At 43.1% G+C, this 27,722-nt stretch overlaps 1 protein-coding gene and 1 pseudogene across 4 annotated transcripts in view; one reads left to right on the top strand and one right to left on the bottom strand.

Moving 5' to 3' along the window:
• Yap1 (Yes1 associated transcriptional regulator) overlaps positions 1–27,722 on the top strand; it is an 83,297-nt gene that overhangs the window by 37,388 nt on the left and 18,187 nt on the right. The window contains exons 4-6 of one of the 4 annotated variants that reach the window (XM_027415166.2): positions 12,256–12,369; positions 23,917–24,098; positions 26,330–26,377. In XM_027415166.2, the coding sequence (XP_027270967.1) occupies positions 12,256–12,369; positions 23,917–24,098; positions 26,330–26,377 (344 nt within the window). Of the gene's footprint in view, positions 1–12,255; positions 12,370–23,916; positions 24,111–26,329; positions 26,378–27,722 lie in introns of all 4 variants that reach the window. The other 3 variants (XM_027415165.2, XM_027415168.2, XM_027415167.2) reach the window with 3 other exon arrangements.
• LOC103163787 lies at positions 18,694–21,575 on the bottom strand (annotated as a pseudogene).

The raw sequence follows: 27,722 nt of genomic DNA, 5'->3' as shown, positions 1-27,722 counted from the left end.
GTAGTGATGGCTGACCTGGAACCCCTGATCTTCCTGCCTCTACCTCCCAAGTGTGGGGTTTCTGGTTGTACCATCATGTGTGTTTGTGTTTGATTGCTGTCTTCTGTCTGGGGTCTGAGTTGCCACTCCACTTATCTTTTGTAATGTGATGAAAAGTACATTGTTTTATTTTTAGTTGTCCTAAGGAAGAAAAAGAGCATAGCTGTGTTGCATGACTGCCTTGGGGATGCTGGGCTCCATGCTGTGGTATTCATAACCCCCTTTTTGTTTGTTTGTTTGTTTTGTTTGTTTGTTTGTCTGTGAGATGAGGTCTTCCCAAACTAGCCTCAAACTTGCAATCTCCTTGCCTCTGCCTGGTGCTGGTGTAGCACCTCACCACATTTAAACTCATTTTAAAACAGATATTTATGTTATCTTGACTGGACCTGTAAGGCCTGGTGTGTTGTGAACCTCAGAGCCACCCCTCTTATTCTTAGATCTAGCATGCTTCTTTAATCCCTTTAATCCCAGTACGGCAGAGGCAGAGGCAGACAGAGCTCTGTGAGTTTGAGGCCAACCTGGTCAGCATAGTGAGTTCTAAGATAGCCACTGTCTCAAAAAACAAACCAAAACCAAAAAAACAAGTTTCTATTCTCTTCATGAAGGCTGAGCTTGCAGACTAAATTATTTGGCAATTTATGTGACTGTAGTTTTTCTTGAATAATGAGGAGGAGTAGCAAGCACTGCTTGATAATGTGAAAGATTTTTAAAGGAAATTGTGCCATACATTTAAAGCCATTTATTTGTTTTAAATTCCTCTTATGTGTATGAGACTTTTCAATTTTGCTTTTAATTTTTTATTTGAATTTAGTTTTCCCTACTTGTATGTATGGTGCACCATGTGTACACCTGGTGCCCATGGAGGGCAGGAGAGAACATCAGATGCCTTGGAACTGGAGTTACAGGTGGTTATGAGCCATGGTGGGCACTAGGAACCCAGCCTGGGTCCTTGGGAGAGCAGCTAGGACTCTTAACCTCTTAACCTCTGGCTTTTGATTATAGGATAATGAGTAGCAAAGGCAGCTTCTTCACCTCTCTCATCACATACACTCAGACCTTTCTCTTTTGTTAGGTGGGCCCAAGGCCACAGCTGCCTCATGAGCAAGTAAAAAATGTCCTTCCTCTGGGTTGGGTTTCTGGTGATCCCCTGCCCCTTTACAGTCTTGTTAGATGCCTGGTGACGCACCTTGATGATGGCAAACACCAGTGGCAAATCTTGATATGCTACTGGCTTTCTTCACTACAGCAGGTTCTTCACCTTCCCTATTCAGAAGACTGACTGTGATATTAGGAACAGCAGTAGCCTAACTAAAGTGCTTCTGACAGTGGCCAGGAGCCTTGGTGGCAGGCTTGACTGGGGAGTTTTTAGAAGTGAGACCTCCTGCCCTCAATGCCAATGTGTGAGGCAGCTTCTCCACTTAACTAACTCTTGCTTTGGGTGAGTTGAAAACAAATTATAAGGAGGTGATGGCTGAAAATGAAGAGAGGAGCAGAATTTGGGGTTGAGGCATTCTAATTAATTATAGAAGTAACTTGATGAAGAATAAGTTCCCTTAGTGTTCATTGAGGGACCATATCAAGAGCATACTTGGGTGTTCTCAGAATCTGTGTTTTATATATGGTATTTGACCTAGATTACAAAATTTGAACAGTGAAAATGATGCAAGTATGCTATACTGGTAATATTACTTTGGCACCTTTTTTTTTTGTCACCAGATTTCAAATGGAAGTTGTAGAGCTAAGTTAGTATTCACACTCTAACTATAGGTGTACTTTAAAAGTCAGTAACAGAGATGCCCTTCCTTTGTAATATAGGCATCCTAATCCAACTGGCTTGATTGGGATTCCTTTTAGAACATTGTTTTATCATATTAGATTTTTTCTTTTCTTTTTTTTTTTTTCCATTTTCTTTTGGTTTGTTTTTTGGAGACAGGGTTACTCTGTAGCTCTGGCTGTCCTGGAACTCGCTTTGTAGAGCAAGCTGATCTTGAACTCAGACAATCATCCTGCTCTGTCTCCCAAGAACTGGGATTAAAGACATGTCAGTATGCCCGGTGATTTTTCTTTAAATATTTTTAAGGTTACGTTTTATTAGTTTATTGTGTGTGGGAGTAAGGAATTGGGGTTTGATCCTCTTCTATGTGGGCCCTGGCAGTTGAACTCGTGTCAAACTTGAAGGGCTTTACCTGCTGAGACATCTGTGTTTCTCCTCTAACATTGTGTTTATGGATTAAGTATTAAAATGAGAGAATTTGACCTGGTGGTGGTGGCATGTGCCATTAATCCCAGCACTCAGGAGACAGAGACAATTAGATCTCTGTGAGTTTGAGGCCAGCCTGGTCTACAGAGCTGGTTCCAGGACAGTCTCCAAAGATACAGAGAAACTAGATCTTGAAAAACAGGTGGGGGGGGCTGGGGGGAGGCTGTTTAGACTCAGAGGTATTATATTAATTGGTTTTTAAAGTGATAGAAGCCAGATTCAGAATTAGTTAGTGAGCCTGTAAGACCTCCCTACTGCTAATCACTAAACTGTGATAGGTAGCAGAGGAAACAGAAGAGGACCGGGTGGGTGGCACTGGGAACCAGAAGTTTTCGTGGTCTGCTTGCAGGTTGTTTTTAGTGACTACACTGTTCATTAGGGGGACTTTGGGGTTAGATAGTACAAAGACCTTAAAAAGTCACCAAATACTTCAAAATGAAGCTGTGTGATGACCCATGCCAGTATACAAGCACTTCAAGAGCAGAGCCAAAAGAATTGCCACAAGTTCCAGGCTAGGCTACATGTGAGACTTGGTATTGTCATATACAGGCCAGGCCACATGTGAGATCTGGTGTTCTCAAATACAGGCCAGGCTACATGTGAGACCTGGTGGTCTCATACAGGGTACCCAGTCTAAGATGCTCAGGTCCCTCACAAAATGTAGTGTTTTTGAGTACTTTGGCACATCTTCTGTGTGCTTTAAATTATCTTTAATGTATGTGATTTAACCATGGAAACAGTTTTTATGCTGGGTTTTCTCCCAAAAGAGAATTGAACTCAGGGTCTTACATAGGTGAGGCAAAGGATCTACCACTGAACATTGTCTCTGCCTGCCTGCCTGCCTGCCTGCCTGCCTGCCCCCCCCCCCCATCACACACACACACACACACACACACACACACACACACACACACACACACACACACACACACACACACACACACACACTTTCTTTAGTGGAGGTCAGATCTTATGTTTCCCTAGCTGGCCTTGCACTCCCTATGTAGCTTAGGCTGGCTCCCAATGCCCTGACCCTCTTCTTGCCTTCACTTTTCAGGTGCTGGGATTACAGATGTGAGCTACCATTCCTAGCTGGTTCACTCTAAATTAGAAAACATTTTGGTCATTTAAGGGTGAAATGAAGTGCTTTGGAATGGAAGTTAGAGTCACTTTAGTCTTGGGGACCTGGAGATCAAACCCAGGTGCCCATGCTAAGCCCTTCCTTACACCATAGCTGTACCCCCACCCCCCCCCACCCCCCCACCCCGCCCTGGGGAAACCCTAATGATAGGCATAATGTCCTGTTGATAAGATTTCATTCAATCCAAAGGCGCCTGTCTCTGTGCCTGGGGTGTGTGGGAGTTTGGAGGGAGGGGGTAGTGATGTAATTATATTATCTCAAAAAGAAGAAATAAAAAAGGTTAATTTAAACATAAAGTAAATGTGATCTGATATTTTGTAGTTAAACTATTTGTAATTACTGGTAGCTGGAATTACTTCATTTAAAGTAATTTAAAACATCTGTCTACCATCCCATCTTTGGGACTGTGTTTATCTTTGAAGCTCTCTAATCAAATATAGACCTTGGCCTTTTTATATCCAAGAAGTGAGTTTATTTCTAGCTTTCAGACATAGGAAATCTGTCTGATGTGGGCAGTACAGTGTTACATATACAGATTTCTGTTTTTTTCCCTTGATTATTTTAAGAGGAGATTTGTCAATAATACTGTACTAACGCATATATACTAACAAGATGTTATTAACAAAAACTCAGACAGGAATAATATTGTAATGAAGCCCTCAGTCAGTGCAACCAAGAACCAGTTTGTCTTGTTTGTATTCCTGACGTCTGTGTTTTCAAACAGAATGGCTGTTTTTCTTCCCTATATGGCAATTCAGGTAATCTGAGAAATGACAGGCTGAGATGGAAAATGGCTTTGAGGGTAGAGTGTTTGCAAAGGAGAAGGTGAGAAGGGGAGGGAGGGAAGAAGCATGGCCCCAGAGAATTAAATAAACATAAACATGAGTAATCTACAACCCTTAGAAGTAGGCTTTAGCTGGTATAACCAACCCTACGCTCTGGAAATGGTGGCAGGAATATCAGGAGTTAATGACTAGCTCGGGTACATAGTTCAAATACCACTCTGGGCTACATGAGACCCTACATCCAAAGAAAAAGAAAAGGAAGAAAAATTGTGGTTTGCTTGTAGCTTTATTTATCACCCTATTATTTCTTTGTGCTGTGGATCAGACCCAGGGTGTCACATGAGCCAGGTAGACACCACACTGAACCATAAACCTGACCATGCATCTTGGTTAGTAACATTAGAACCAGCCACCATTCTTACATAAAAATGTAGATATGAATTGGGCACATCTCTTGGTGGCACAGACCTCCCAGTGACCCCAGCTCACCCCTCCCTGTCCCTCAAATTACAGTCTAAATGCAAATAAGCAGTGTGAAAGAAACACTGAGATTTAAAGTTTCTTGCTGAAATAGAGACAGTCGGTCATCCAAAGGTAAAATGGCCAGTTGGTTTGGAGATGTCCTTGGACCTTCCAAAGTACCAGGACTCTTCGAAAGCTTGTTGAGTCAGGCCTTAACTAGCTGCATGCTTCTGCTTATGGGAGCGGCTTCCCAGCTGACTTCACCTTCTCGGAGCGTCTCATGCACTCTGCATGGATGACTTTTGACATCACCCAATGCCACTCAAGTATTCTTTTTTCCATTCATACTTAAACGCAGGGTAGCTGTGTTGAAAACTGGATTTATAGTTAACCTTTTGTTTCTGGTTTTTTGAGGTGGGTTCAGCTGCAGCCCAGACTGACCTCAGATTTATGAATGACCTTCTTGACAGGACCTTCCTGGGTGTGGGGTGCTGGGTACTAGTTGTTTTCTGTAGCTTTAACCGTGCTACTTCTCCCTCTCTTTTTCCTCTAGGAAAGGAGGTGACATAACTCGTGGCACTTCTCTCCTGCCATATGGACCTAGGGTTTTAGGTTTGGCAGCAGTATCCTACTTACTAGCTGTCCTGCCAACATTTTCATTTTCTAAGCAGGATTTTAATGTTTTGATTATTTAATGTTTATATCTGAGTATATGTGTGTCACATGTGTGCAGGAACCTACAGAAATCAAAAGAGGGCATTGAATCCCCCAGAACTGGAGTGGGTACTGGGAACTGAACTCAGCCGGTGCTCTTAACCATTCACGGTCTCTCCAGCCTTGATAGGATTTTGTAACCAACCCTGACTAGTATTGAACTTTGGACCCTTCTCCCTGGGTCCCAAGTGTCATGGTTACAGGCTGGTGCTAGATATATTGCTGTGTTTTTTGTTTGTTTGTTTGCTTGTTTGTTTTGTTTTTTTGGTCTAGGTTAGGCAAGGTTTCCAAGGCTTGCATTAGCAGTTAGCCCCTAAATATGAGGGCAGATAGAAACCCAAGTTCTCTTGATCTGATCCGAGAGCACACACTAACAGTTCTTTCTATACATTTAAGAATCATTTGAATTCTGACAGTCACTGTTGGGTGTAAATTTTGAACCCATGGGAGAAGAAATACCTGGCACATCAGCCATTGACTTAAGGGTGCAGGAGCACACTGTTTGTTGGAGAATACAAGGGGATTTTTTGCTATACATAGTTGCCAGTACCCAGCTCCTGAGGAAAATGAATTATTAAATATCAGGACTCAAAGATAGAAGTGTCTGTGGTAAACTTTAGTATTATTTGAAGATGTTTTGGAAACTTTGTGAAAAATGATTAAATTATTTACATTCAAGGACCAAATGAAATGCCTGTTTTATTTCTTCTCTTGGTGAGTGCTAGGATTTTGTTTTTGTCTTTTCCACTGATTTCTAAGTCCTTCTGGTCACTATTGCTCCAGCAGTTTTGTGACTCATGGTAGGAATATTTGTGTGAAAGATTAAGATGCTAATTCTTCAAAAATGACATCTAGGCTACCATATATAGGCAGGAGTGAAGTGAGAGCAACTAAATCCTGCAGCAGTAGCCAGGGTGTTCCTACGTAATACTTAAAAAGAATTATATAAAGTTATAAAGTTAATCAGTGGATAAAACCTAACTTTGGCTTTAATGAAAGGCAAGTGTTTTTACTTCAACAGTTTGAAGTCTAAATGAGCGCTTTACCAAACCACTGTGCTGTTGCATTAAGTTTCCTAAGTAGGACATGCATAAATAGACCCGTGTCTCTTTCAGGGACCATCTTGGAAGATTGGGCAGAAAGACTGTAAGAGCCAGAGGAAAGGGGAGGAAGGCTGTGAAATGCTGCATGCTCGAACATTGTGGACCTGGCATGACTATACATGCATTAACTCACAGCCTGTAGTGACCTGCAAAAAGTCAAGCCAGTCCACATCCAGCATGGCCAGGAGGATGGGCTCCAGAGCCCTGGCCCCTGAGAGGTTGTCTGTGTGCTTGTGACTGGCTCCAAGACTATACCCATGCCCATTAGAGCATCACTAATTAGGCTCAGTGAGTTACTTTTTCCTTTTTCTTCCTTTTTTTTTTTTTTTTTTTTTTTTTTTTTAAACGGGTGATTTACTTGCACTTTTGTGTACCATGTCCATACCTGGTACGTTTGGGGCCAGAAGAGGGTGTCAGATCTCCCAGAACTGGTGTTAGAAATAGGTGTGAGCTACCATATAGATGCTGGAAACCCAATCCAGGTCCTTTGTAAGAGCAGTCAGTGCTCTAAACCCCCTAGCTGTCTTTCCAGCCCTCTTGAGTTAGTTATGAAGGAAGGTTTGCTGGAGTGTCTAGAGGTAGTTGGGGTAGATATGGTCAGGCCACCTTGTGTGTTGTATACATGCATGAATTTTCCAAGGGGGAAAAAAAACTAAAAAATTGATTGGAGTTAGTTACATAGGTGAAATTTGGAGAGAGGCCTGTTCCTAGCCTCTCTGGGTATGTGTGGCATTCTAGGAAGTTTGTCTACTATAACATGGTAAGTACAGATGAGTTTTGACGGTGGTCACTGTTTTACTTTGAGACTAGATATTGTCAAGATCATTCATTCAACAGATATTAAATGTTGTGTTTTCTGTAACAAAATCTCAACAGGAAGTGCCATGTGAATGTTTATCCCTTGCTGAGCCTTCAGGTGGGATACAGGAAACTGGTGGGAGGGAAGCAGAGATGCAGCACTCCTACCCTCAGCCAACCACTGTTTGAATCATGAGAATGTTATAAACACACATCGTGTTTCCTACAGTTAAAATGGAAAGGGGAAGATAGATAAGTTAAAGTGATCGGGGCTAGAGGGAGATGGCCTCATGCATGACTTCTACTGTAGCTCCTAAAACTGCTGTCTGTGCAGCTTAGGCCCAGGTGGACTCAAGGAGGGGACTATCTGGTGGTCTTGAGCCATGTTTTGGAAAGTCAAAGCTAGTTAGCAAGTGGGCCACTTTGATCCTTGTAGGATTCTGAAGAGAGAGAGTGGAGAGTGGGTATGTGATCCATATTGGTTCATTTAATAGACAGGAAATCAGAGGGAACATTTGGAGCATCCAGTGTAGCTAGATTGTAACTGGTGAATGGTAAGAGAGTGGTTGGGTTCTGGATCTGATGAACAGTAGTTTAGTGAAGGGGAGGGAAGGAAAGATGAAGGTGTGCTGGCACCTGCTGAGACCTGAAACTTAATGTTAACAACCGTAGAGTCTGTGGGAGCAGACAGAAGACACTCTCCGCACACCTTAGTGTGAGTTCTGAGCCTTATTCTGAAGATTTTTAGAATTCCATTAAAAACGTAAGTTCTGGGCTGGAGACATGCATGGCTTGGTGGTTAAGACCACTGGTTGCTCTACCAGAGGCAGAACTATTTATTCAAGAAAATCTACTGTGAGCATTCTATTTGGAACTTCGTTCTTTAATTATAAGTGTTGTCTCCATTCTGTAGACACTAAGAGGAAGTATCTCTAGTTAAAGAGTTTCCCCAGGATTAGAAGACTAATAAATGTTGAGCCAAGCTGGGCCCAGGGCTCAGGATGCACCATGTGCAGGACACTGGGAAGCATGGGGATTCCACCCCAAGCCTTCAGGTGTGTGGTCCCAAAGTATTGTCTCCCACACTGCCCATTGCCGTCTAGAAGGAGTTTGGGGGCCATCAACATGTTCTCGTGGTTTGATTCAAGGGTTTTCTTGAGAATTTGGGGTGGGGGCATTTGTTTGCCAAAGCAGTTTCCATCAGTGATTGCTTTGGAGTCCGACATCTAAGCTTTTACATACACTATTACAGAAGCTGAGGTAAAAGTGTTTTGTACACACAGACCTGTTCTGAACACAGCATGCCTTATGAAATGTTGTTCATCAGTGCATAGCTGTTGGAGAGGGACTGGTGTTAACTTACGCAAGGCTTTTAACGGGGAAATGGTCTACATAACCCAGAACACTGAGACTTTTACAAGTTTCAAGAAGAGGAAACTTGTGGTTGGCCAAGCATGATATTCATGAGGAGCTTTACTGGGTTTGAATACCAGATCTGCCACTTCCTAACTTAGTTTCTTCATCTGTTACAATTGTGTCCACATTGTGAGGGTTTTAAATGAGTTAATGCTTGTTTGCAGAGAGTGCACAAATGTGCCTGCTGTGACAGGAGTTTGTCAGATTTTCTATTACTTCCTTTAGGAGGTCATTGAGAGAACTTTCTAAGGAAACTACTGAGAGCCCTGTGCTGTAAGCACTGGAACCACCCACTGGGTGTGTGCTAGCCACTCAGGGTTCTCCTGGAGGAGGGGTTGGCCTAACATGACGGCAGTGAAGATTTTCCTGTTTGAGTTCAAATTGTAAATGATTTTCCTTAATTATTACCCAGGCAAGAACACACAGGCAATTGCATGTAGTTGAATCTTCTCCAGTGTTGCAATATTTTAAATCAATCTGCCGTGTTACAATATCTTAAATCTTATTTGATTAAAATACTGCAAGAAGTTGTATTTGTTCTAGTAGATAAATTATCAACTAGACAGTATTGGCAAATCCTACATAAAATTGTATTTTCCTAAGGATATATTTTTAAATTAACCTTCATTTTTCTTGCTTATTCTAATTCTAGTTTTTCAACCACTTTTTAAATCTCATTTAAAATACTGGCCTCTTCTTCCCCTACAAAGGTTGGATTTTGTTTGTTTGTTTGTTTTTTCCCCTCCATCTTTATCATCTTGCCCAAAAGGTTTTGGCGTGGGGATCCAGCATGGTAGTCTAGTTTTTAAAAACACCCCCGTCTTTTATACACCCAAAGGCCTAACTTGAGAATGTGAATTGAGGTGATAGAGACTTTGTCGCAGAAAGGGAGGGAGGGAGGGAACAAATTTCCCCTCAAGGACCATTTCTGAAGCCTAGATTTATATTGCTCTACCCAATTTTGACTATAGTTAAAGATTCTTTTCAGCTTTCTACAGATTGATTGACTCACTGACTGACTGACTGATAATCTTGGACATCAAATTGCCTAGCATCTTACATGCTAGGTGAGCACCTAACCATAGAGCTGTAGCCCAGGCTTCCTTTTCCAGCTGTCTCTCCTTTATTCTGCTATTAAAGGGTGATGCAGAGCTGTTTGAGGTATCTTCCTGGTCTCTGTCTCCCCCCTCTCCCCCTTCCCTTCAGTTTGTGGAGACAGGATTTGTTTGTGGAACATTCTGTTTATACAGGAAATGTTAAGGACATAGATGAATAGGTAAATGACTGTTCTGCTTTGAAGTCATAGGCCGTGTCCCTGTCTCCACCACCCCCCACCCCGTAGTTTTGGCTGTCCATGAACTCACTTTGTAGACCAGGCTGGCATGGAACTCAGAGGTCCACCTGCTTCTCTGCCTCTCAAGTGCTGGCAGTAAAGGCGTGCACTGCCACCACCCAGCTTCACAGTTAGATACAGAGTTCTTCTAAGGTTGTTAGCATAGCCTTTGAGGTGTAAGTACATTATTTAAGTTTAATTAACATAGGAAGGATACAGTGAGTGCCTCTTGGTTCTCACCAAGTCTATTGCCCTCATTAGTGATGTCTGACTTCAGTTATTTAATAGTAGACAAGACTGTTATTAGTGGGAAACTTTCTGAACTAATGCCCTTTTCCAGAACTTAGAAATCAAACCCAGCATCCAACACACACCCATTGGGCAAGCTCCTGCCCATTGGCTATATTGCTAACCCTTTAAAATTTCTTTAAAGATAAGGTTGGATTTGGATTAGTGCTGGCCTTGAAGTTTTGATTGCGTGAGCTTGCCTCGGTCTCCTGAATAATTGGATTACAGGTGTGTGTGTGAGACAGAGACAGACAGGAACACACACACTATGCCTGGATCACTTGGATTTAGTTCTTCTGAAATTTATAATTAAAGCTTGATAGATTTCTTGTAATCTAGGAATGCTCACAAAAGTTTAGGGCAATTGTAATGATAAATCTTTCCTTTCCGCCAAGCCGCCCGAGTTCCACCTACCACCTGGACAGCCAAAATAATACACAGAGTCTTATATTAGGTACAATGCTGCTGGCCAATGACTAGGATTTCTTATCTGCAAGATCAGTCTTAGTTATCAACCATAACTATTAATCTATATATTTATAAGACTTAGAGAGGACGCTGACCTTGCATCCTGTCTTCCTGGTGGCTATTACTGTATCTACTACATTTCCCAGAATCCTCCTTGACTCCTACTCCCACCTAACTTGCTTTTCTATTGGCCAACAACTTTATTCAACAACCAATAAGATAAGTATACACAGAAGGACTTGCCCCATCAGGCAATAGATTTTATAGCTCCAGGAAACAGATGTGTTTGAGTTGCAGACCTACCTTGGGCATTTCTGGTTGTTTTTCTGTGTGTGGGGACATAGAACAGGACCAAGCAAGTGGAGCCACAGTGTGGCTTTAAATTTGGCAGCACCATCATTACACAGTGGAGATGAGTAGTCATGGCCTGTTGTTTTTCCTGGGCCCATGAGTTCTCAGCTGGGTTAGGGAGAACATCACTGAAGTCTGTAGGGTGAAGTCCCTAAGTAAGCAGGGACAGCATGCTGTCACTGCTGCTCTGACCATGGTGGCTAGGGTGCAGAATGGTGCTGCTGAACAAGAATCCAGGCACGCAAGCACACAGAAAGTAAGCATCGAAGCCTAGATTGTCCAGCTGTGGCCACTGCCAGTCTGTCTGGAACTCTTTTTTTTTTTTTTTTTTTTTTTTTTTTTGGTTTTTTAAGACAGGGTTTCTCTGTGTAGCCCTGGCTGTCTTGGCACTCACTCTGTAGACCAGGCTGGCCTCGATTCACAGAGATCACCTGCCTCTGCCTCCTGAGTGCAAGCATTAAAGGCGAGCACCGCCACACCTGCCTGCCTTTGAACTTTTAAGCATCTTGTATATTTTTCAGAAGTATCTTAGGGTTGAACCACCTTCTTGGTTAAAGGTGTGAGAATTCTGTCTGTCTAGTGGATGGTTGGGTGGTTCCATAATTTTATTCTGGGCCTCTTCTCATTACTTATTTTACAGGAGCTTCCTTACTCTCATGAAAATAGGAAATCTTGTTGCTTCCTAGCCCTGTCCCACCCGTCCACCAAACTTAGAATTCCAGCCCCAGTCCTCTGTTCTGCTTTACAGCAAACTTTTTAATATTTTTGGACTGTAACTCTGTATTTCTTGATGTAAGTTAGCTCAAATAATAGGTCTAAGTGGAGTATGGCTTTGTCAGCTAAAGTGTGCTTTTAATCCGACCACTCATCTGTGTCTTGGAGATGTTGGCTTCATTATTTAATGGTTTAGTTTTCATGGAGGAGAGTTGGGTATGTGGCCTGCCTTATTTTCTCTGGACATGTGCTGCAGTCTGTTTTACCGCATTGCCTTGTATACAACTGTGTTTGTTCTTTTTAAAATGAACACTGCTCAGCTTCTTCAGCTTCTTAGGGTGCAGCAGATCAAAACCAACCACAGTCTGTTTTCTATGTTGTAGGACCTCTTCCTGATGGATGGGAGCAAGCCATGACGCAGGATGGAGATGTGTACTACATAAACCATAAGAACAAGACTACGTCCTGGCTGGACCCAAGGCTCGACCCTCGTTTTGGTAAAGGGTTACCTCAGAACCTTTGTGGTCATTTTGATGATAGTCTGCGGCTGGGGGATCTAAGAAAATACATCTCAGTGAAACTGCACTGCCTGGTGGTAACCAATGGCTGCACACCCAGCTTTTCCCTTCCCTGTGTTTTTTGTTTGAATTTGAGAGATCTGGGTCCAAAACTGCATTCTTGCCTGGGTTGGGTGGTGAATACTATAGAAGCTACCAGCCATCTTCTCTGACTGCTTCATTCATATGGTGATCTTGGAAACAAGCCACAAGTCAGGCTTGTCTACAGCCTGTAGCCTGGGCTTCCCCCAGAGAGGGGCCTGCTAGTGCTTGGCTTATCCAGCAGGGCTGAAAGTGGGGTCACACCCTGAGCACCAGGTCAAGTCTAAGGAAAGCAGTTTACAACTGTTGGGGAATGTTCCGACCTTGTTTCATGTTACGTTTCCTTTCCTTCGCTTTTTATTTAGGAAAGGAAGGGCAAAACAGAGCCCTCCTTCCAATGTGCACATTTTGGTAAGGGTCTCCTGCCCCGTTTGACTACCTTTTTGTCCTTATTGTCTGTATTTATTTTCTCATAGTGATTTTGTCTGTTGCTTTTTGAATCTCTTTCCAAAGCATGGAAAATGAGTCTAAAAGGGAACAGATAATGTGGTTTGAGCACTCATTCTGGCCGAGATGCTACTTAATGGAAGCAATGTGTGGTTCGGGTCAGACGCATGGGTGGAGCCTTGGAAGCTTCCCTGGGGCCGACCTGGCCACACCACAGGCTTTACTGGGAAGGAGAATTAACCCCGTGAATGCCATCAAAACACAACCCTGGGCCTTCAAAACAACCCCCCATCTGTTTGCTTGGAAGCAAGCAACAATAAAAAGCAGTGTTTGGAGTAGTTAACCCCCACCCCAAGGAAAGTCAGGTGGAGTTGCAGCCTAGGCAGTCATTTTGACAGCCGATTTGGCTCAAATATGAGTTGTTGGAGCTTCCAGACCTGTTATGGTGTTAAGAAAGTAATCTACATGGTAGCACTTTGCAACCTCAGATTCTTTTTAATGCTTGAATAGATAGCCCGTGTGGTTGAAAACCCCTTAAATGCTGCATTGGTATCCTCTGGATGATAACAGCCATGTTTCCTTATTCATATTTGGTGATTGAGTTCATCTGCCCTTGGGAAGCTTGGAAGATTCGTGTTGTGCCACTGCCTCTTGACTTAAACTCGTGGCGGTGGGGGGTGGGTGTTTGATGTGTATGTTTTTGAAAGAGAAAAGTAATTGGGAAAAACATTAGCAGTAAAGAAGAGAAACTTAGCTGTTAGCCTGTTTTATCTGGTGATAGATAGTACCTACAGCTGGGTCTTTTAAGGTATTTGGGTATTTGAGGTGGAAAAAGAAAACATACTCCTCCCACATGCACCAACAGTGTGTCTCCTGCAGTTCCCTCCCTCCCTTGCTGCCTTCTTGGGCCCACTGTGTATGTGTATTCCAGACAGGCTTGACTACATGCCAGAGCTTTTGATTTTGTGACCCGACTTTTAATCTGTTCCAGACCTTTGCAGTCAGAGCTGGAGTGTAACTGTGGGGGTGGGGAGAAGAACCAAGTGGGCTTTTCTTTTCTAGAGTAACAGCAGAGTGAAGCAAGCTGTTAGCTGCTGGAGTTGACTCTGCCTGCAAACCCTGAGTTCACTACAGTGGGTCATGTTTTATCTCTGTGACATAAATATAAACTGCTCCTCTGGCTTCTGACTCTGGGGCCATTCAAACACAAGCACATGGTGTCAGTTGTTGCCTCCATTCCTGTGGCGTTTGCTTGCTTCTCTGTGTTCTCAAGTACAGTTGAGTCTTAGCTAAGCCAAGTAGAAGTATGTCTTTTAGAATGGATGATAAATGGTAACTTACCACCTGTCCAACATCAACCTCTCATGTCTATATTCTTTATTAGATTCTTTTTATACAATAACCCACTTGGTGGTGGTTATTGTTTTTGGTTTTTCGAGACGGGATTTCTCTCTGTAGCTCTGGCTGTCCTGAAACACTCTATGTAGACCAGGCTGGCCTCAAACTCAGAGATCCATCTGCCTCTGCCTTCCAAGTGCTGGGATCAAAGGTGTGCACTTCCACTGCCTGGCCCCCACTTCCTTTTTTACATCTTTGTTTTATGTGTGGTTGGTATGCACTTGTGGAAGATGCTGGTGTTAAACTTGGCTGTCTGCTGCTGGCTGCATTAAAGAGTATGGCATTGTTGTGTAGTGTGTGTGCTGACTTTAAATTATTTCATATTTTGGGCTATGGAGGTAGACAGTTCAGTGAGTAAAGTACTTTTAGTGTAACTATGAGGAGCCCGAGTTTGTTTTTTTGTTTTTGTGTTGTTTCCAGGCAGATCTTGCTGTGTAACTCTGGCTGGCCTGGAAATAAGAGATCTCTGATTTTGCCTCCTGAATGCTGGGACTAAAGGTATGCACGTCCACACCCAGCTTTTTATTTAATCATTTCTTTCAAGGCTATGTCCTTTTTTAAAAAAGTGAATTGGCTCTTTTTTTTTTTTCACATGTATGAGTATTTTGCCCTTGTGCATATCTGTGCACTGTGTGAGATATCGAGCATACAGAGAAAGAAAAGAAGCATGTGTAGTCTGGGACCTTGCAAATGGTTACTTCTCAACAACTTTCTTCTGAGGGTCTGCTGGTCGCAGCTGGGATTCTGTCTGAGGAGGAGTCAGGAGGAGTCAAGATGACCTTTCATCTTGAGATAAGCGCTATCTGCCTGCTGCCGAGTAGGCCAGACTGCACTGGTGCTGCTAGCTAGCAGAGTTGCCCCCACTGCCTGAAGGTGTTCTGTTACTGATCAGCTTGCTTTCTATATTTAGAACCTATATGAGACCACCATGACTGACAGACAGCTGCTGTGAGTCCTGCCTGTCAGTCTCCCACCAACAGTTCTTCAACTTAAGCATTTCTTTTTTTCTTTTTGGTTTTTCCAGACAGGGTTTCTCTGGAGACCAGGCTGACCTGGAACTCACAGAGATCTGCCTGCCTCTGTCTCCTGAGTGCTGGGAATAAAGGTGTGCATCACCACTGCCTGGCTGACTTAAGCATTTCTTGACATGCATTTTTTGATGTATAAGATTATTGATTAAATATCCAAGATAGTTCAGGGGCCAGTGAGATAGCTGAGTGGTAAAGGTGCTGCCTGCCTGGTGGCCTGAGTTCAGTCCCCAGGACCCCTATAGTAGAAGAAAAGAACTGACTCCTTTAAGTTGACAGGCACACTTTGGTACACCCAATAAATAAACTAAAAACAGTTTAGTACTTGGGCTTGACATTTTTATTCACCCAGGGTGAGTAGGTGTGTTATTAAGTGAATATGTATAATTTCTACATGAAGGAACTGGCTTTGTAGACCAGGCTGGCTCAGACTTACAGAGATCCACCAACCTCTGCCTCCTGGGTGCTGGAATTAAAGGCGTGTACCACCACCGCCCACCTTATTTCATTTTTTAATAGAAGGCCTTATTCTCTGGACAGTCCTCCTGCCTTAGTCCCCTGAGTACAAGGATTATAGGATACACTATGATACCTGGCTCTGCTGACTTTTCTCCTTTTTGTTATATCCAAATTGTGTTGTTGGGATGGATGGGACCCTGACACGACTCATGAGCGGCAGATCACATGACCACAGTCTTTTGAAGGTTAAAGGGAAAAAATGGATGGATAGAATAACTTGTTGGTATTTTGATTAGCTAAAGATGGGAATAGTTGCCCGGGTGTGGTGGGCCTTAAATCCTAGCACTTGGGGCAGGGGCACGTAGATCTCAGTTTGAGGCCAGCCTAGTCTACAGGGTATGTTCCAGGCCAACCAGCCCCTACAAAGTGATACCCTGTCTCAAAAGGTATGTGTGTGCATCCCTTCATGGTAAAGGTCTTAGAGAGAGCAGGGATACAAGGGACATACCTAAACATAATAAAGACAACATACAGCAAGCCAACAGCCAACGTTGGAGAGTCAAACTAAATGGAGAGAAACTCAAAACAATCCCACTGAAATCAAGAACAAGACAAGGCTGTCCACTCTGCATATCTGTTTGATATAGTTGGTGTGTGGGCGTGTTGGTGCATGCTGTGCTGTGTTAGACAAGCAAGATACAAGATGAGTGAGCACTCTGTCCAGGAGGCAGCAACACTGAAATGAGCACACACAGTGGACCCACCCCAGCTCTGTTGCATGTTCTGTTTAAGTCCATGTAGGTCTGTTGTGTGGACTGGTTCTTCCTGGTCTTTTGATGTCCTATCTCTTCGTCTTTTAGGTACCTTTGAACATGATTGGTACTCAACAGTCCAGTTTTAGCTTGCCTGCAGCATCAGCCATGAAGGTTACTATTGTAGTGTGCATTCTGCCTCCAGTGTTGTTCTAGAAGCTGGTGGTGTGAAACAAAGGTTCTTAGCTTTTTTCCATGAAGTTTTGTTATTGATCAATGTGATGTTTCCTTGGCCTGGTGGTATTGTTTTATTTGAGGCAGGGGTACATTCTATAATGCAGGATGGCCTGTCACTCACTGTGCAACTCCAGCTTAACTTCAGTCCATGGTGATCCTCCTGCCTCTGTTTCCTGAGTGCTGGCTTTACAGACATGAAGCACTATTCTCGGCCCAATTTATTTTCACCAATTATATTTTATAAGTAATTTACTTAGTGTCAAATATTCAGTAATTTTCTATTTTTTTAATGGATGAAATGCCACCAGGCGGTGGTGGAGCATGCCTTTAATCCCAGCCCTAGGAAGGCAGAGGCCAGCTGATCTCTGTGAATTCAAGGCCGGCCTGTTCTACAAGAGCTAGTAGTTCCAGGACAGGCTCCAAAGCCACAGAGAAACCCTGTCTCAAAAAACCAGAAGCGGGGGAAGGGGAGGGAGAGAGGCTTATCAGGCTTAGGTTCTGTTTTGATACTTCATAATGCCAGTGCTTCTCAAATTAAAAGGGGGTCGTTTTCTAATACTATTTATTTAATTTTTAAAATTCATTGTATTTTCATGTGTTTTGTGTGTCTGGTATCTGTGGAGGCTGGAATAGGGCAGTGGTCCCTTGGAACTGGAATTCCGGATGGTTGTGCAGCATCGTGTGGCTGCTAGAATCAAGCTTGGTCCTCTGGAAGAGCACCTCCTGCTGTCATCCTGTGTGTGCTTTCTCTCCAGCCACTTGTACTCTTTTAATTAATTACAGTTAAACACATTTTTTCTTCCCAGTGGGTATTTGCTCTTGGCCTCAGCTTTTCAAAATAGTTTTTTAGATTATAATTTTCCATGTATGCATGCATGTCTCATGGCACACATGGTAGAAATTAGAGGACAACTTATATGCTTTCTTTACCTTGTGGGTTTCAGAGCTCCCCGGGTCGTCAGGCCTAGTGGCAAAGCCCCTTTACCCTCCAGCCCTCATGCTGTGCAAAGCCTGGATTTTTGACTGGCTCACTGCATGTGGAGCTTCTCAGCCAGTCCTCAGCTCGTGATTAGCTCCTGCTGCTGAGCTTGCCACTGTTGTGTTCATGAGATGTGCAAATGTGCTATCGGTTCTCTCCCTGAGTGCGCATACTACACCCCACACCAAAGAAGGGTCCTCTAGCTTAACTCCACCTTCCATCCTTGTGCCTTCCAGTCTTGTAGGAAACATACACATGAACATCTCTGGGCATCAGAAAAAATCTGGAGACGGTGAACAGCATGATCAAATGGGAAGACAGGAGAGGGAGCCATGTATGAAGGAGCCAGTGTTTACAAACCACTCTGAAGAAGGGAGGGGGTATGGTTTTTATAAAGCACTTATGAAACTGAAGACTCAACGAGTCATTGAGTCGGTGTACCCATCTGCAGTCTGGATTCCTTAGATTCTTAAGGTTGAGAGTAGATGTGGGGAGATGTGATAGCCAACAGTGCCTGTCTATGTGTTAGTGACTGATAATTTTATTATGTAAGGTTATTGGTGCTTGGCAAATCTTTACTCTCAGACACTGTTAGCTTCTTATCCACTCCAAAGGAAAACACTTAGCTTATTCCATAATCATTTCAGAATGCTTTTAAAATGTCCATTAAAAATGCCCATTTTATGTTTGTGTGTATATGCCTGGCTGTCGTTGTGTGTGCAGGAGGTTAAGAAGTATTAGGAAAGCCCCTGAAACTTTAGTTACAAACTGTTGTAAGTCACTGTAGTGGGTGCTGGGAACTGAACCCGGGTCCTCTGGAAGAGCAGTACATGCTCTCAACTGCTGAGCCATCTCTCCAGGCCCCCTGTTTATTTTTTTTTTTTCAGTATGTAAATGTTTTGTTTTAATGCCCAGAGCATGGAACGAAGGACTGTTGCTCCTCCTGGCCTGTTTCACAGGTTCTCGATGGGCTGGTGAGGCCAGTATGGGTACTTCTTCTTGTCCAGAGTGGTTTCTGGGAAGACTTCATTCAAGGCATCAATGGTCATCTGATCAAAGGGCGTGATGTTCTTAATCTTCTCCAGCTGCTTCTCGGATCCTGCCCTGGGATTCAGACAGGAATACGGCATAGTTCTTCACATCCTCCTTTTCCTCATTGTCCACCAGGGCTGTGTATTTATCCTCAGGCACTGGAATCTTCAGGGCATTATACTTCTTTTCAAAATCATCCACCAAGCCAGCCTTGGCCACATTGGCCTTGTGATAAGCCCAGTCAATCGCTGGCAGTTCTCAAGCAGATTAGCCAACCTGGTGTGGAGGGTCTCATTCCAAGACTTTAGGGAGTTTGCAATTGTCTTTTGATTTCGGGGTATGATCTCGACAAAAGACACCCAATCAATGGTTTTTAGGGCAAGTTGGGATCCTTCACCGACCCCAGTGGAGCGCCGTCTCCCCCCGTTTATTCTTAAACGATTTTATGTTTAATGCAGTTTTGTTGGGTGAGAGGTCAGCAAGGCTCTGAGGAAGTAGTTGGTTGTGCTTTGAGCTGTTTGCTCTGGAGTTAACCCATAAACACAATATAACCAAGAGGACATCCTGGGAGGTGTTCAGAACTCATCCCTACTAGATGAGCTCAGTGTCTTTAGATACCACAAACTGAAAGTGGTAAGAACAGGGAAGAAAATACTATGGTGGAAGCATACAGCTGACCCAGACTTGTCCTAATACAGACACTTAAGGATTAACTACTGCAGGTTAAAACTCCAAGAAATCACAAAATTTTTATAATCAGTAGCATACCACAGGGCCTGGAGAGATGGCTCAAGGCTAAGAGCACTTGTTGCTCTTGCAGAGGGTCCAGGTTTCGTTCCCAGAATCCACAAGGTGACTCACAGTCATCTGTAATTCCAGTTCCGGGGAGTTCAGCAACCTCTTCTGATCTCTGAGGGCACCGACACACATGGTGCACAGACATGAAAATACACACAAGATAAAAATAAAGCTTTTAAAAAATGGCACATCCTGGAATGTTCAATAACAGTTCCATTAAATTAAAACCCAGAAACTAGAAGCTAACTTTTAAAATACAACCTGCTCTTTAATATTGTTACTTACTAATAGTATTTAATATTAGCTCTTTGAGTGTGAAGGTTGTTCTTTGTGTGACTGGCTGTGCACTGTGTGGCAGCACCAGACAGAGCGCTAGTGCTGTGGTCTAATTAGACCACACAACAGAAACAAACCCAGTATAGGGGATAAGACTAGTAAGTAAAAGAAAGCTATGAACCTATGGAAGAATTCATGTCTACCTTACACAAGTAAATGGTTTCCTATCTCTCTGGTGTACATGGAGAAGAAGCAAAGGCAGTGGCCAGGCCAAGCATGCCTGAAATCCGAGTACTTGGATGCTAGGCATGAGGGTTAGGAGCTTGAGGCCAGCCTGGGCTACTTGGTGATGAGGTTAAGTAACCAATGATAACTGTAGATTATTGTGTAGAAAAACACATGAGCAAGTAATGGGACCCTAGGATTGCTCTCCACAAGGGGGGAAAGGAACACAGGAAACTATTTAGACTTTAGAATAGATTTAGCAAAAGTGAAGACACACTGGGATGGATATATTATCTCTCACCCTTCGGTGAATGAAATTGGAGAATTTTGCAAGACTTTGTGGAAGAAGAGTCTTTTAGCACTGAGGGTGCCGATGAAATCTGGTAAAAGCTGCTCAGGTCCCCTGTCATAGCACAAGGACACAACTCAAAGGCTTCCACCAGCCAAAATGGTACTGTGAGCATCGTCAGGACACCCATTGGGTGTAATACATGGACTCACTGTCTGTCTCGAGTAGGTGCTCTGGAGCCAGCTTATCTTAAACGATGTAATCATGGTGTGAATCAGGCATTTGCACTTAACCTGCACAAACAAAATTTCAGATGATCAAGATATATGGCAAAATTAAGAACTTAAGGTTAACACCTGTGAAGAGATGACAAATTGGCACTATTTGGAACCTCTAAGGAAAGAATGAATTTGAAAAACCATTTTATTGAAACACATTTAGGGTTTGTGTCTGATGCATCCTGTGAACATTGTTTAGATTCTGTTTTAAACAAATGAGTTATTTTTTAAAATCCAATTGACAGATTATTATAAACTCAGTAATAAGGAACTGACAGGTTTGGGCATTGTAATCAAGTCTTTTGTTTGTGTTTTTCTAGTATTTCTATGTTTCAGAGATGGGTTCTGAAATACTAGCCTGAGGTCCTCATTTTTGAGGGCTGGTAAGATGGATCAGTAGTTAAAAGTTGCCACAGGAGCAGCAAGAGCCTGGGCTTAATCTCTGGAACCTGTGGGAAGGGCAGGATATCTTGCACTGCATCTGTAGTCCTGCTCTGCTGCAAGCTTGGAAGTGGAGACAGCACAATCACCTTGAAGCTTATGAGCCATCTAATTTGGAGTACACAGCAAGAGAGACTGCTGGATGATTTTATGTCAACTTCATACAAGCTAAAGTCATGAGACAACCTCAATTGAGAAAATGCCTCCATAAGTTCTGGTTGTACACAAGACTGTAGAGCATTTTCTTATTTAGTGATTGATAGGGGAGAGCTCAGCCTGTTGTGGGTGGTGCCATCCATAAGCTAGTGGTCCTGGGTTCTATCAGTAAGCAGGCTGAGCAAGCTATGGGAGCATGCCAGTAAGCAGTATCCCTCAGTGGCTTCTAGCTTCTGCCTCCTGGTTTCTGTCCTGACTTCTCGTGATATGAAAGAGTAACCATTCCTCCCCAAAGTTGCTTTTGGTCATGATGTTTCATCACAGCAATAGGAACCTTGGCTAAAACAGACCTTGCCTAAAAAGTAAGACAGAAGGGGAGGGCTGATGTAAGAGCATTGTGCGCGCGCGCGCGCGCACGCACGCACACACACACACACACAGTCACAGTCACAGTGTTTGTCTGAAAATAGGGAGGATAGAGGTGCAACAAGATTTTCTGTCAGGTGATAACTTGGGGAGCGGTAAGTGAGCTCAAAGATCCAAAGTATACACTTGGGGACCTAGAAATATGCTTCTACATAGTTGATCACTCATAGAAATCACAATAGAAGAAGGTAGCTGACAAACAGTGGTGAAGGATTCTGTTCCAGAATACAGGTATGCAGCAAGTGGGGTGCGAAGGTAAGTTTTTCCTCTGCAAAAGTGTAAATGCAACTGAAAAACTGAAGAAAGGAGGGGGGACACAGAAAATCTGGGTTGGAGTGGAAGTATAGGAGCAAAGGAAGGAAATAGAAATAAATTAATACACCGCTGTATAGTCTGACAAATGGCTCAGGTTTCCCTGAAATTTGGCCCCGTAAGAGAATGATCTGATTTTCTTTCAATGTTCTTGGTTCTGTACCAACACACTGCTGACATCTTAGAAGACATGGGTAGTTGAGAGAGAAGGTAGGGTTCCTGTTTCGTGTTTTATTTGAATAGCTAGAATTTCTCCCTTGGCAGATAATTATTTATTATCAACTGTTCTTCGCACTTGTTTGTTGATTTTTGTTGTGCTCCTGTGATATCTTACTTTTCTTGTGGCTTTGACTGGTACCTGCAGGAAGGGTTTTTCTGGCTCAGTGTAGGGGATCAGTTCATCATAGTGGGGAAGCTGCTGGAGAGAATGACTGTGGCAGGAATATGAGGCTGCTTCTCTCCTACAGGCCTTCTTCCCCCCTCCCTCTTTTATGCAGTCTGGGCACCCAGCTTGTGAGTTGATGCCACCCATGTTCAGCTTGGTTCCTCCCTCATTAACTGAGCCTATCTGGAAGCAGCCTCAGAGAGGCATGTCTCCTAGGTTATTCCAAGACCCATCGACTTGACAGATGACATTTAGCTACCACAGGGATTGAACCCTGGGCCTTTCACAGACAGGCAAATGTTAGTGCCCTTTCAGCCAGCCCCACAACCCAGGAAGATTTATAACTGGACAGTGGGAAGGCCTGGTTTGCTCAAGAGGGTGGGGGAATACAAGGAGCTTGCCTTGAGGCTAGTAGCTAAAGAGTGGTTTAATTTTGCTTTCTATTTAATGGCCTTGTAAAGCATCAGGCATCCTGCCCCTGTTGTTGAGAAGTGTTTCTTTTTATACTCTTGAAGAGATGCTATAAGATTGATAAAAGATGGCTAAGGCATGAGACTTGGCTGGTAAAGGCATTGCCACAAAGCCTGGTGAGCTGAATTTGATCCCTGGACTCACATTATGGAAGAGAGAACAGACTCTTGCAAGTTGTCTTCTGATCTCCACAGGCCCACAGTGGCACACACAGAGCTAAGTACGTAAACAAATAAAAGGAATTCCACTGGTACATAAACCAGTCCAAATGGATCATATGGGTTCAATGACAAAAAGTTGACTTTTCTGGCAATATGCCCAGGTTATAGTCATGAGACCCATTTGCTTGCAAGTTCACTTGGAAGAGGCGCACAATGGGTCACTGTTGCACATTTGCTTTGTGGAGATGCATTAATAGTCAAGGGTTATTTTGTTACTTGACTTCACTTCAAAAAGTGGTCTTTGAGCTGTTGATTAAATTCCTATCCTTTGTAGAAAGTCTCTGCAGCTTTGTGTTTTTGTTTTTGTTTTTGTTTTTGTTTTTAAGATTTCAGCTTTGTGTTTTCAGTGGTTGTGCATGCATGCCCACACATTCTGTATGGAAGTCAGGGGACGATTTTTGGCATCAATTCTCTTTCCATCTTATTTTTGAGACAGTTTCTCACTGTGTCCTGAGATTACCCAACCCACTGGGAGATTCCTAGAGATTCTCCTGCCTCTGCCTCATGTTTCCCAGCAGGAGTGCTGGGATTACAGCTGTGTGCCATCCCATCCTGCTTTACATGTGGCAAATACCTTCATCTGCCAAGCTCCTCACTGGCCCCTCTAACTGTATTTGTACAGCTTTGCCACTTTGCATATGCTTTGATTCCTGGTGCTATTCAAGTTCCATTTGCTTTAGGGCTTCAGTAAGTTGTAGAGGCAGCAGTGAGCCAAAGCCATCACACTTGTCATGCGGTGACTACTGAGGGATGTCTGTCTGGCAGGCCATCTGTGCTCTTGCATACCTAGCTATCCTTTTCTAGTTTCTCAGGACACATCTTTGTTTCATTTCAGCTATGAACCAGAGAATCACTCAGAGCGCTCCAGTGAAGCAGCCGCCACCCTTGGCTCCCCAGAGCCCACAGGGAGGTGTCCTGGGTGGTGGCAACTCCAGCCAGCAGCAGCAGATGCAACTGCAGCAGCTCCAGATGGAGAAGGAGAGACTGCGGTTGAAACAGCAAGAATTACTGCGGCAGGTGAGGCCACAGGTTAGAGTCCAGCCTTTCTCTTTCAGTCTTCACAAGTCCAGAAATACTCAGTGCTTTTTAGCTTAGCTTTGGTTAGGGGAGAGTTGGCTTTAGGGAGGTCAGGTTTGTCTGGCCTGTCCTTTTCCTCTTCCTTGTAACTCATGGTCATACATCATGAAGAGCTGTGTTAGCCAGAGTGGTGGCGCATGCCTCTCACCTAGCACTTGGAAGGACAGTGCAAAAAGATCAGGAGTTCAAGACCAGCCTCAGCTACATAGTAATTTGAAGGCCAACGTGAGCTTCATGAGACCCTGTCTCAAAGCAAACAAAAAACAAATAACAAATGAAAAGTATCTGTTTGGGCCATAGTCATTGCAGTTGAAGCCAAGACGCTTCTCTCAAAGCACATGTCGCAGACTTTGTGGTTCCGAGAGCTTCACAAGTAGATGGACTCTGGGCCATCCCTGGAGAAAAACGTCTTTTATCTTAAATGAATTCTCTGTAGAGAGTATACCAGTGTGACAAGTGTTTCAGTATTGCTAAAGCAAAGAATTTCAGAATACAATTACCCCAAGTTTAGATGCCACATGTCTTTTAGTGTGTTGTTTCATGTTGAGGCCAGGAGGACCTGACAGTGGGGAGCTTGAGACCCTTCCTTTCAGAACACACTGTTGGTCTTCAGGCTGAGTAAGAAGAAATTTTCTTCAAACAAGTTTGGGACTGAGGTATAGTCTAGTGAAAGAACATTTGCCTAGTGTGTCTGAGCCCCAAATCCCCATCTCCACCCAATCATTTGATTTGTTTTCTTTATCTTATCTCAAGTATTTAAGATATTGTTGATCGTGGGGAGTTGGTCTTTGGTTAAACAGTAGACCTTTTTTAAAATTTGCATATGAAATCATTGAATAGGTGGTAACACAGTACAGCAGTGAAGAATGTACAAAAGGAGAATACTTGGAAATAAAATCTCTTTTACCCAGATTCTCTAGTTTTCTTTTGGTTGTAAAATAACCAAGTTTCTTCTTTATCCTCATTCCCCACCCCCAAGATATAAAAATAAATATAGTTTATAAAATAAAATAGTTCCTGTTTTTCCCAAATCATAGCTACTGTGCATATATAAAATCAGTTTTACATTATACTTCTGTACAGTAAGTAGAATCCCAGGCAGACTCATCCTAAAACTGTTGGTGCTCATTTATAATGGGTCCTCATGATCCAGCTGTGGTTTGCAAAGTTTGTGCCAGCGGACGATGGGTGAAAGGACTTGAAAAACCATCTATAAAAGATGCACAGAGAAGCATCCTAATGAGAGGCACCCCTCACTCCGGCACTGTGAAAAAGGAAGAGTATTTTCCAGTTCTATGAAAGACTGAGAACATGATATCATAGCAAGTATTTCAGTGTGTGGCTGTTAGAAGAAATAAAAAATAATGCCTAGTTTGTTGTCTTTATTCTTTTGTGGCCAAGTACTAATTGGTTAAAATAAATGCAGGTCTCAATTTTACGTGCATGTGGGCTACCAAAAATAAGAAACTTTCATAAGAAACTTGCTTAATTTATAATGTCCGTGTCTTCTGGTTTTTTTTTGTTTTGTTTTGTTTTTGTTTTAAGTCAAGAAATGTACCGTTGTCACTCTTTTGTATTAATCAATTAGCCTGGTTTTCTTGGTGGACCAATTCTGCTACTTGTATTATTCTTCCAAAGAATTTTTCTAACTGTTCTTGGGTGTTGGGTCCTGGACAGAATGGCCTCCTTCTTTAGAGGTGACCTCTGCTTCTTTTCTCTGCTACCTACTATTGCCTTGCGTTGAAGGGACAGATCTCTGTTCTGACGCTAATGGACTGTTTTGTTTAGCAATCTGTAAATTGTGAGTGCATTCTAAGGCCTCTGGCTGCTTGTGAACGTCTTCCATCCACAGCTGTGTCTTATCACTGAAACATTGAAAGTTATTTCTTCCCACTTCATCTAACACAGAAGCAAAGAGCCTACCTGACTGTTACTAAATTTGCCTTTGTCTGGCATCAAGTCTTGCTGTCTGTCCTCAGTGCTGCTAGACTGTGAGGGGCAGTCTGTTCTCTGGTGACTTTACTGGCTCCTGTCCTTCCTAGCCCGCTGTTTCTTGGGTAGCTTGGGAATTCTGTGCTATGGTGAGATGTCTGGATACAGTTTATAAGTCAGCCTATACAGCCAAACCATGGCTTAAAGTAATTTTTATCCGTCTTATTTTTTACTCTTAGGCAATACGGAATATCAATCCCAGCACAGCAAATGCTCCAAAATGTCAGGTAGGCTCTTACATGATGTTTTAGCATTGGGGAAAAAGATAACTAAATTAGGAAAGAGAGACACCGTGTTCCTGGCCCTGTCCTTACTGGAGATAAGCCAGAGTGGATATGTTTGAGTCATCTTTCTCCCAGGACACTTAGCTTTTCCAAGGGACTGAGGACTGTCTACCCATGCCAGTCTTCCCGTGTGTGTGTGTGTGTGTGTGTGTGTGTGTGTGTGTGTGTGTGTGTGTGTGTGTGGTTTTGGAAAGTCTCAGGACTTCCTAGTTCACACACAGTGTGTCTCAGTAATCATTCTGCCAGTCTCCAAATGTGTATGCTTTTTGTTTGAGCAGCTTAAAATAATTTTTTTTTTCCTAAAAGAATCAGTGAATTGAGCTATAGCAGAGAAAGCAGTAGTTCATATACTTGCAGGCTGTTTTTGGAAATCACAGTGAAAATGTTTTTTCTCAATGGCCCTTCTGAAGGGAGGGTGTTATAAATGTCAAAGCTCTCGGGAAATTGAGCTCTGCCCAATTGGTGTTTCAGGTCTCTTTCCCCATGATGAGCTCCAGGGCATACATACTAGTCACAGAAACACCCTGTATTGTCATAGCTGCTCTCCTGACAGACTCCTGCCTGAGCATGGGAATACTGCATTCTAGAAAGCGAAGTGGATCCTATGTGTTTCTGCTCTATAATACTAAAGTAATTAGGAGTAGAGGGTCCATGTGCCTCTTGAGCAGCAGCAGCCATGCAACATGCTTCCCTCCTTCCCTTGCCAAACCCCCCTTTCTTTTGGGGTATCACTATATTATAACTCAGGCTGACTTCAGGTTTTTCAGGCTGTCCAGCCTCCCAAGTGGAACACAGGGAACGTAGTATTTGGATTAGCTGTAGAGGCAGGGACTACCAGAATGATACTCTGCCGGAGGAATTCTTTGCAGATCAAATACCATCCTCAGAGACCTGTTGGCTTTGTAAGAAAATAAACTCTCACTTTTCTTTTTTTCAAATTTTGCGTCAGTCTTGCCTTGACTCACAGATCTGCCTTCCTCTGCTTCCAGGTGCTGGGATTAAAGATGTGCACTACCACACCTAGTCTGAGCTCTGTTTGTTCTCTTTATCTCAAATGCCTTCATTTAACCCAAATCTAAGCAAAGGAGTGAAAAACTACCAGAGTAGAGCAGTCACTCTCAAGATGTGGGTCACTGTGCCTCATCTGGCCTCGAAACACAGTCTAATGCTGGATTTTACAGACTGAAGACAGTCTTGTCTTCTGTGCTTCTATGAAGTAATGACTTCTATTAGTGATTCCCAAGAGCCAGAGTTAACTTCTAAGATTAAAAGTCAGAAATAGATGCTG

This window comes from Cricetulus griseus, chromosome 4 (genome assembly GCF_003668045.3).
Source record: "Cricetulus griseus strain 17A/GY chromosome 4, alternate assembly CriGri-PICRH-1.0, whole genome shotgun sequence".
Classification (NCBI taxonomy): Eukaryota; Metazoa; Chordata; class Mammalia; order Rodentia; family Cricetidae; genus Cricetulus; species Cricetulus griseus.
The sequence above is the reverse complement of the archived record's forward strand: the minus strand, read 5'-3'. Positions and strand labels throughout refer to the sequence as shown.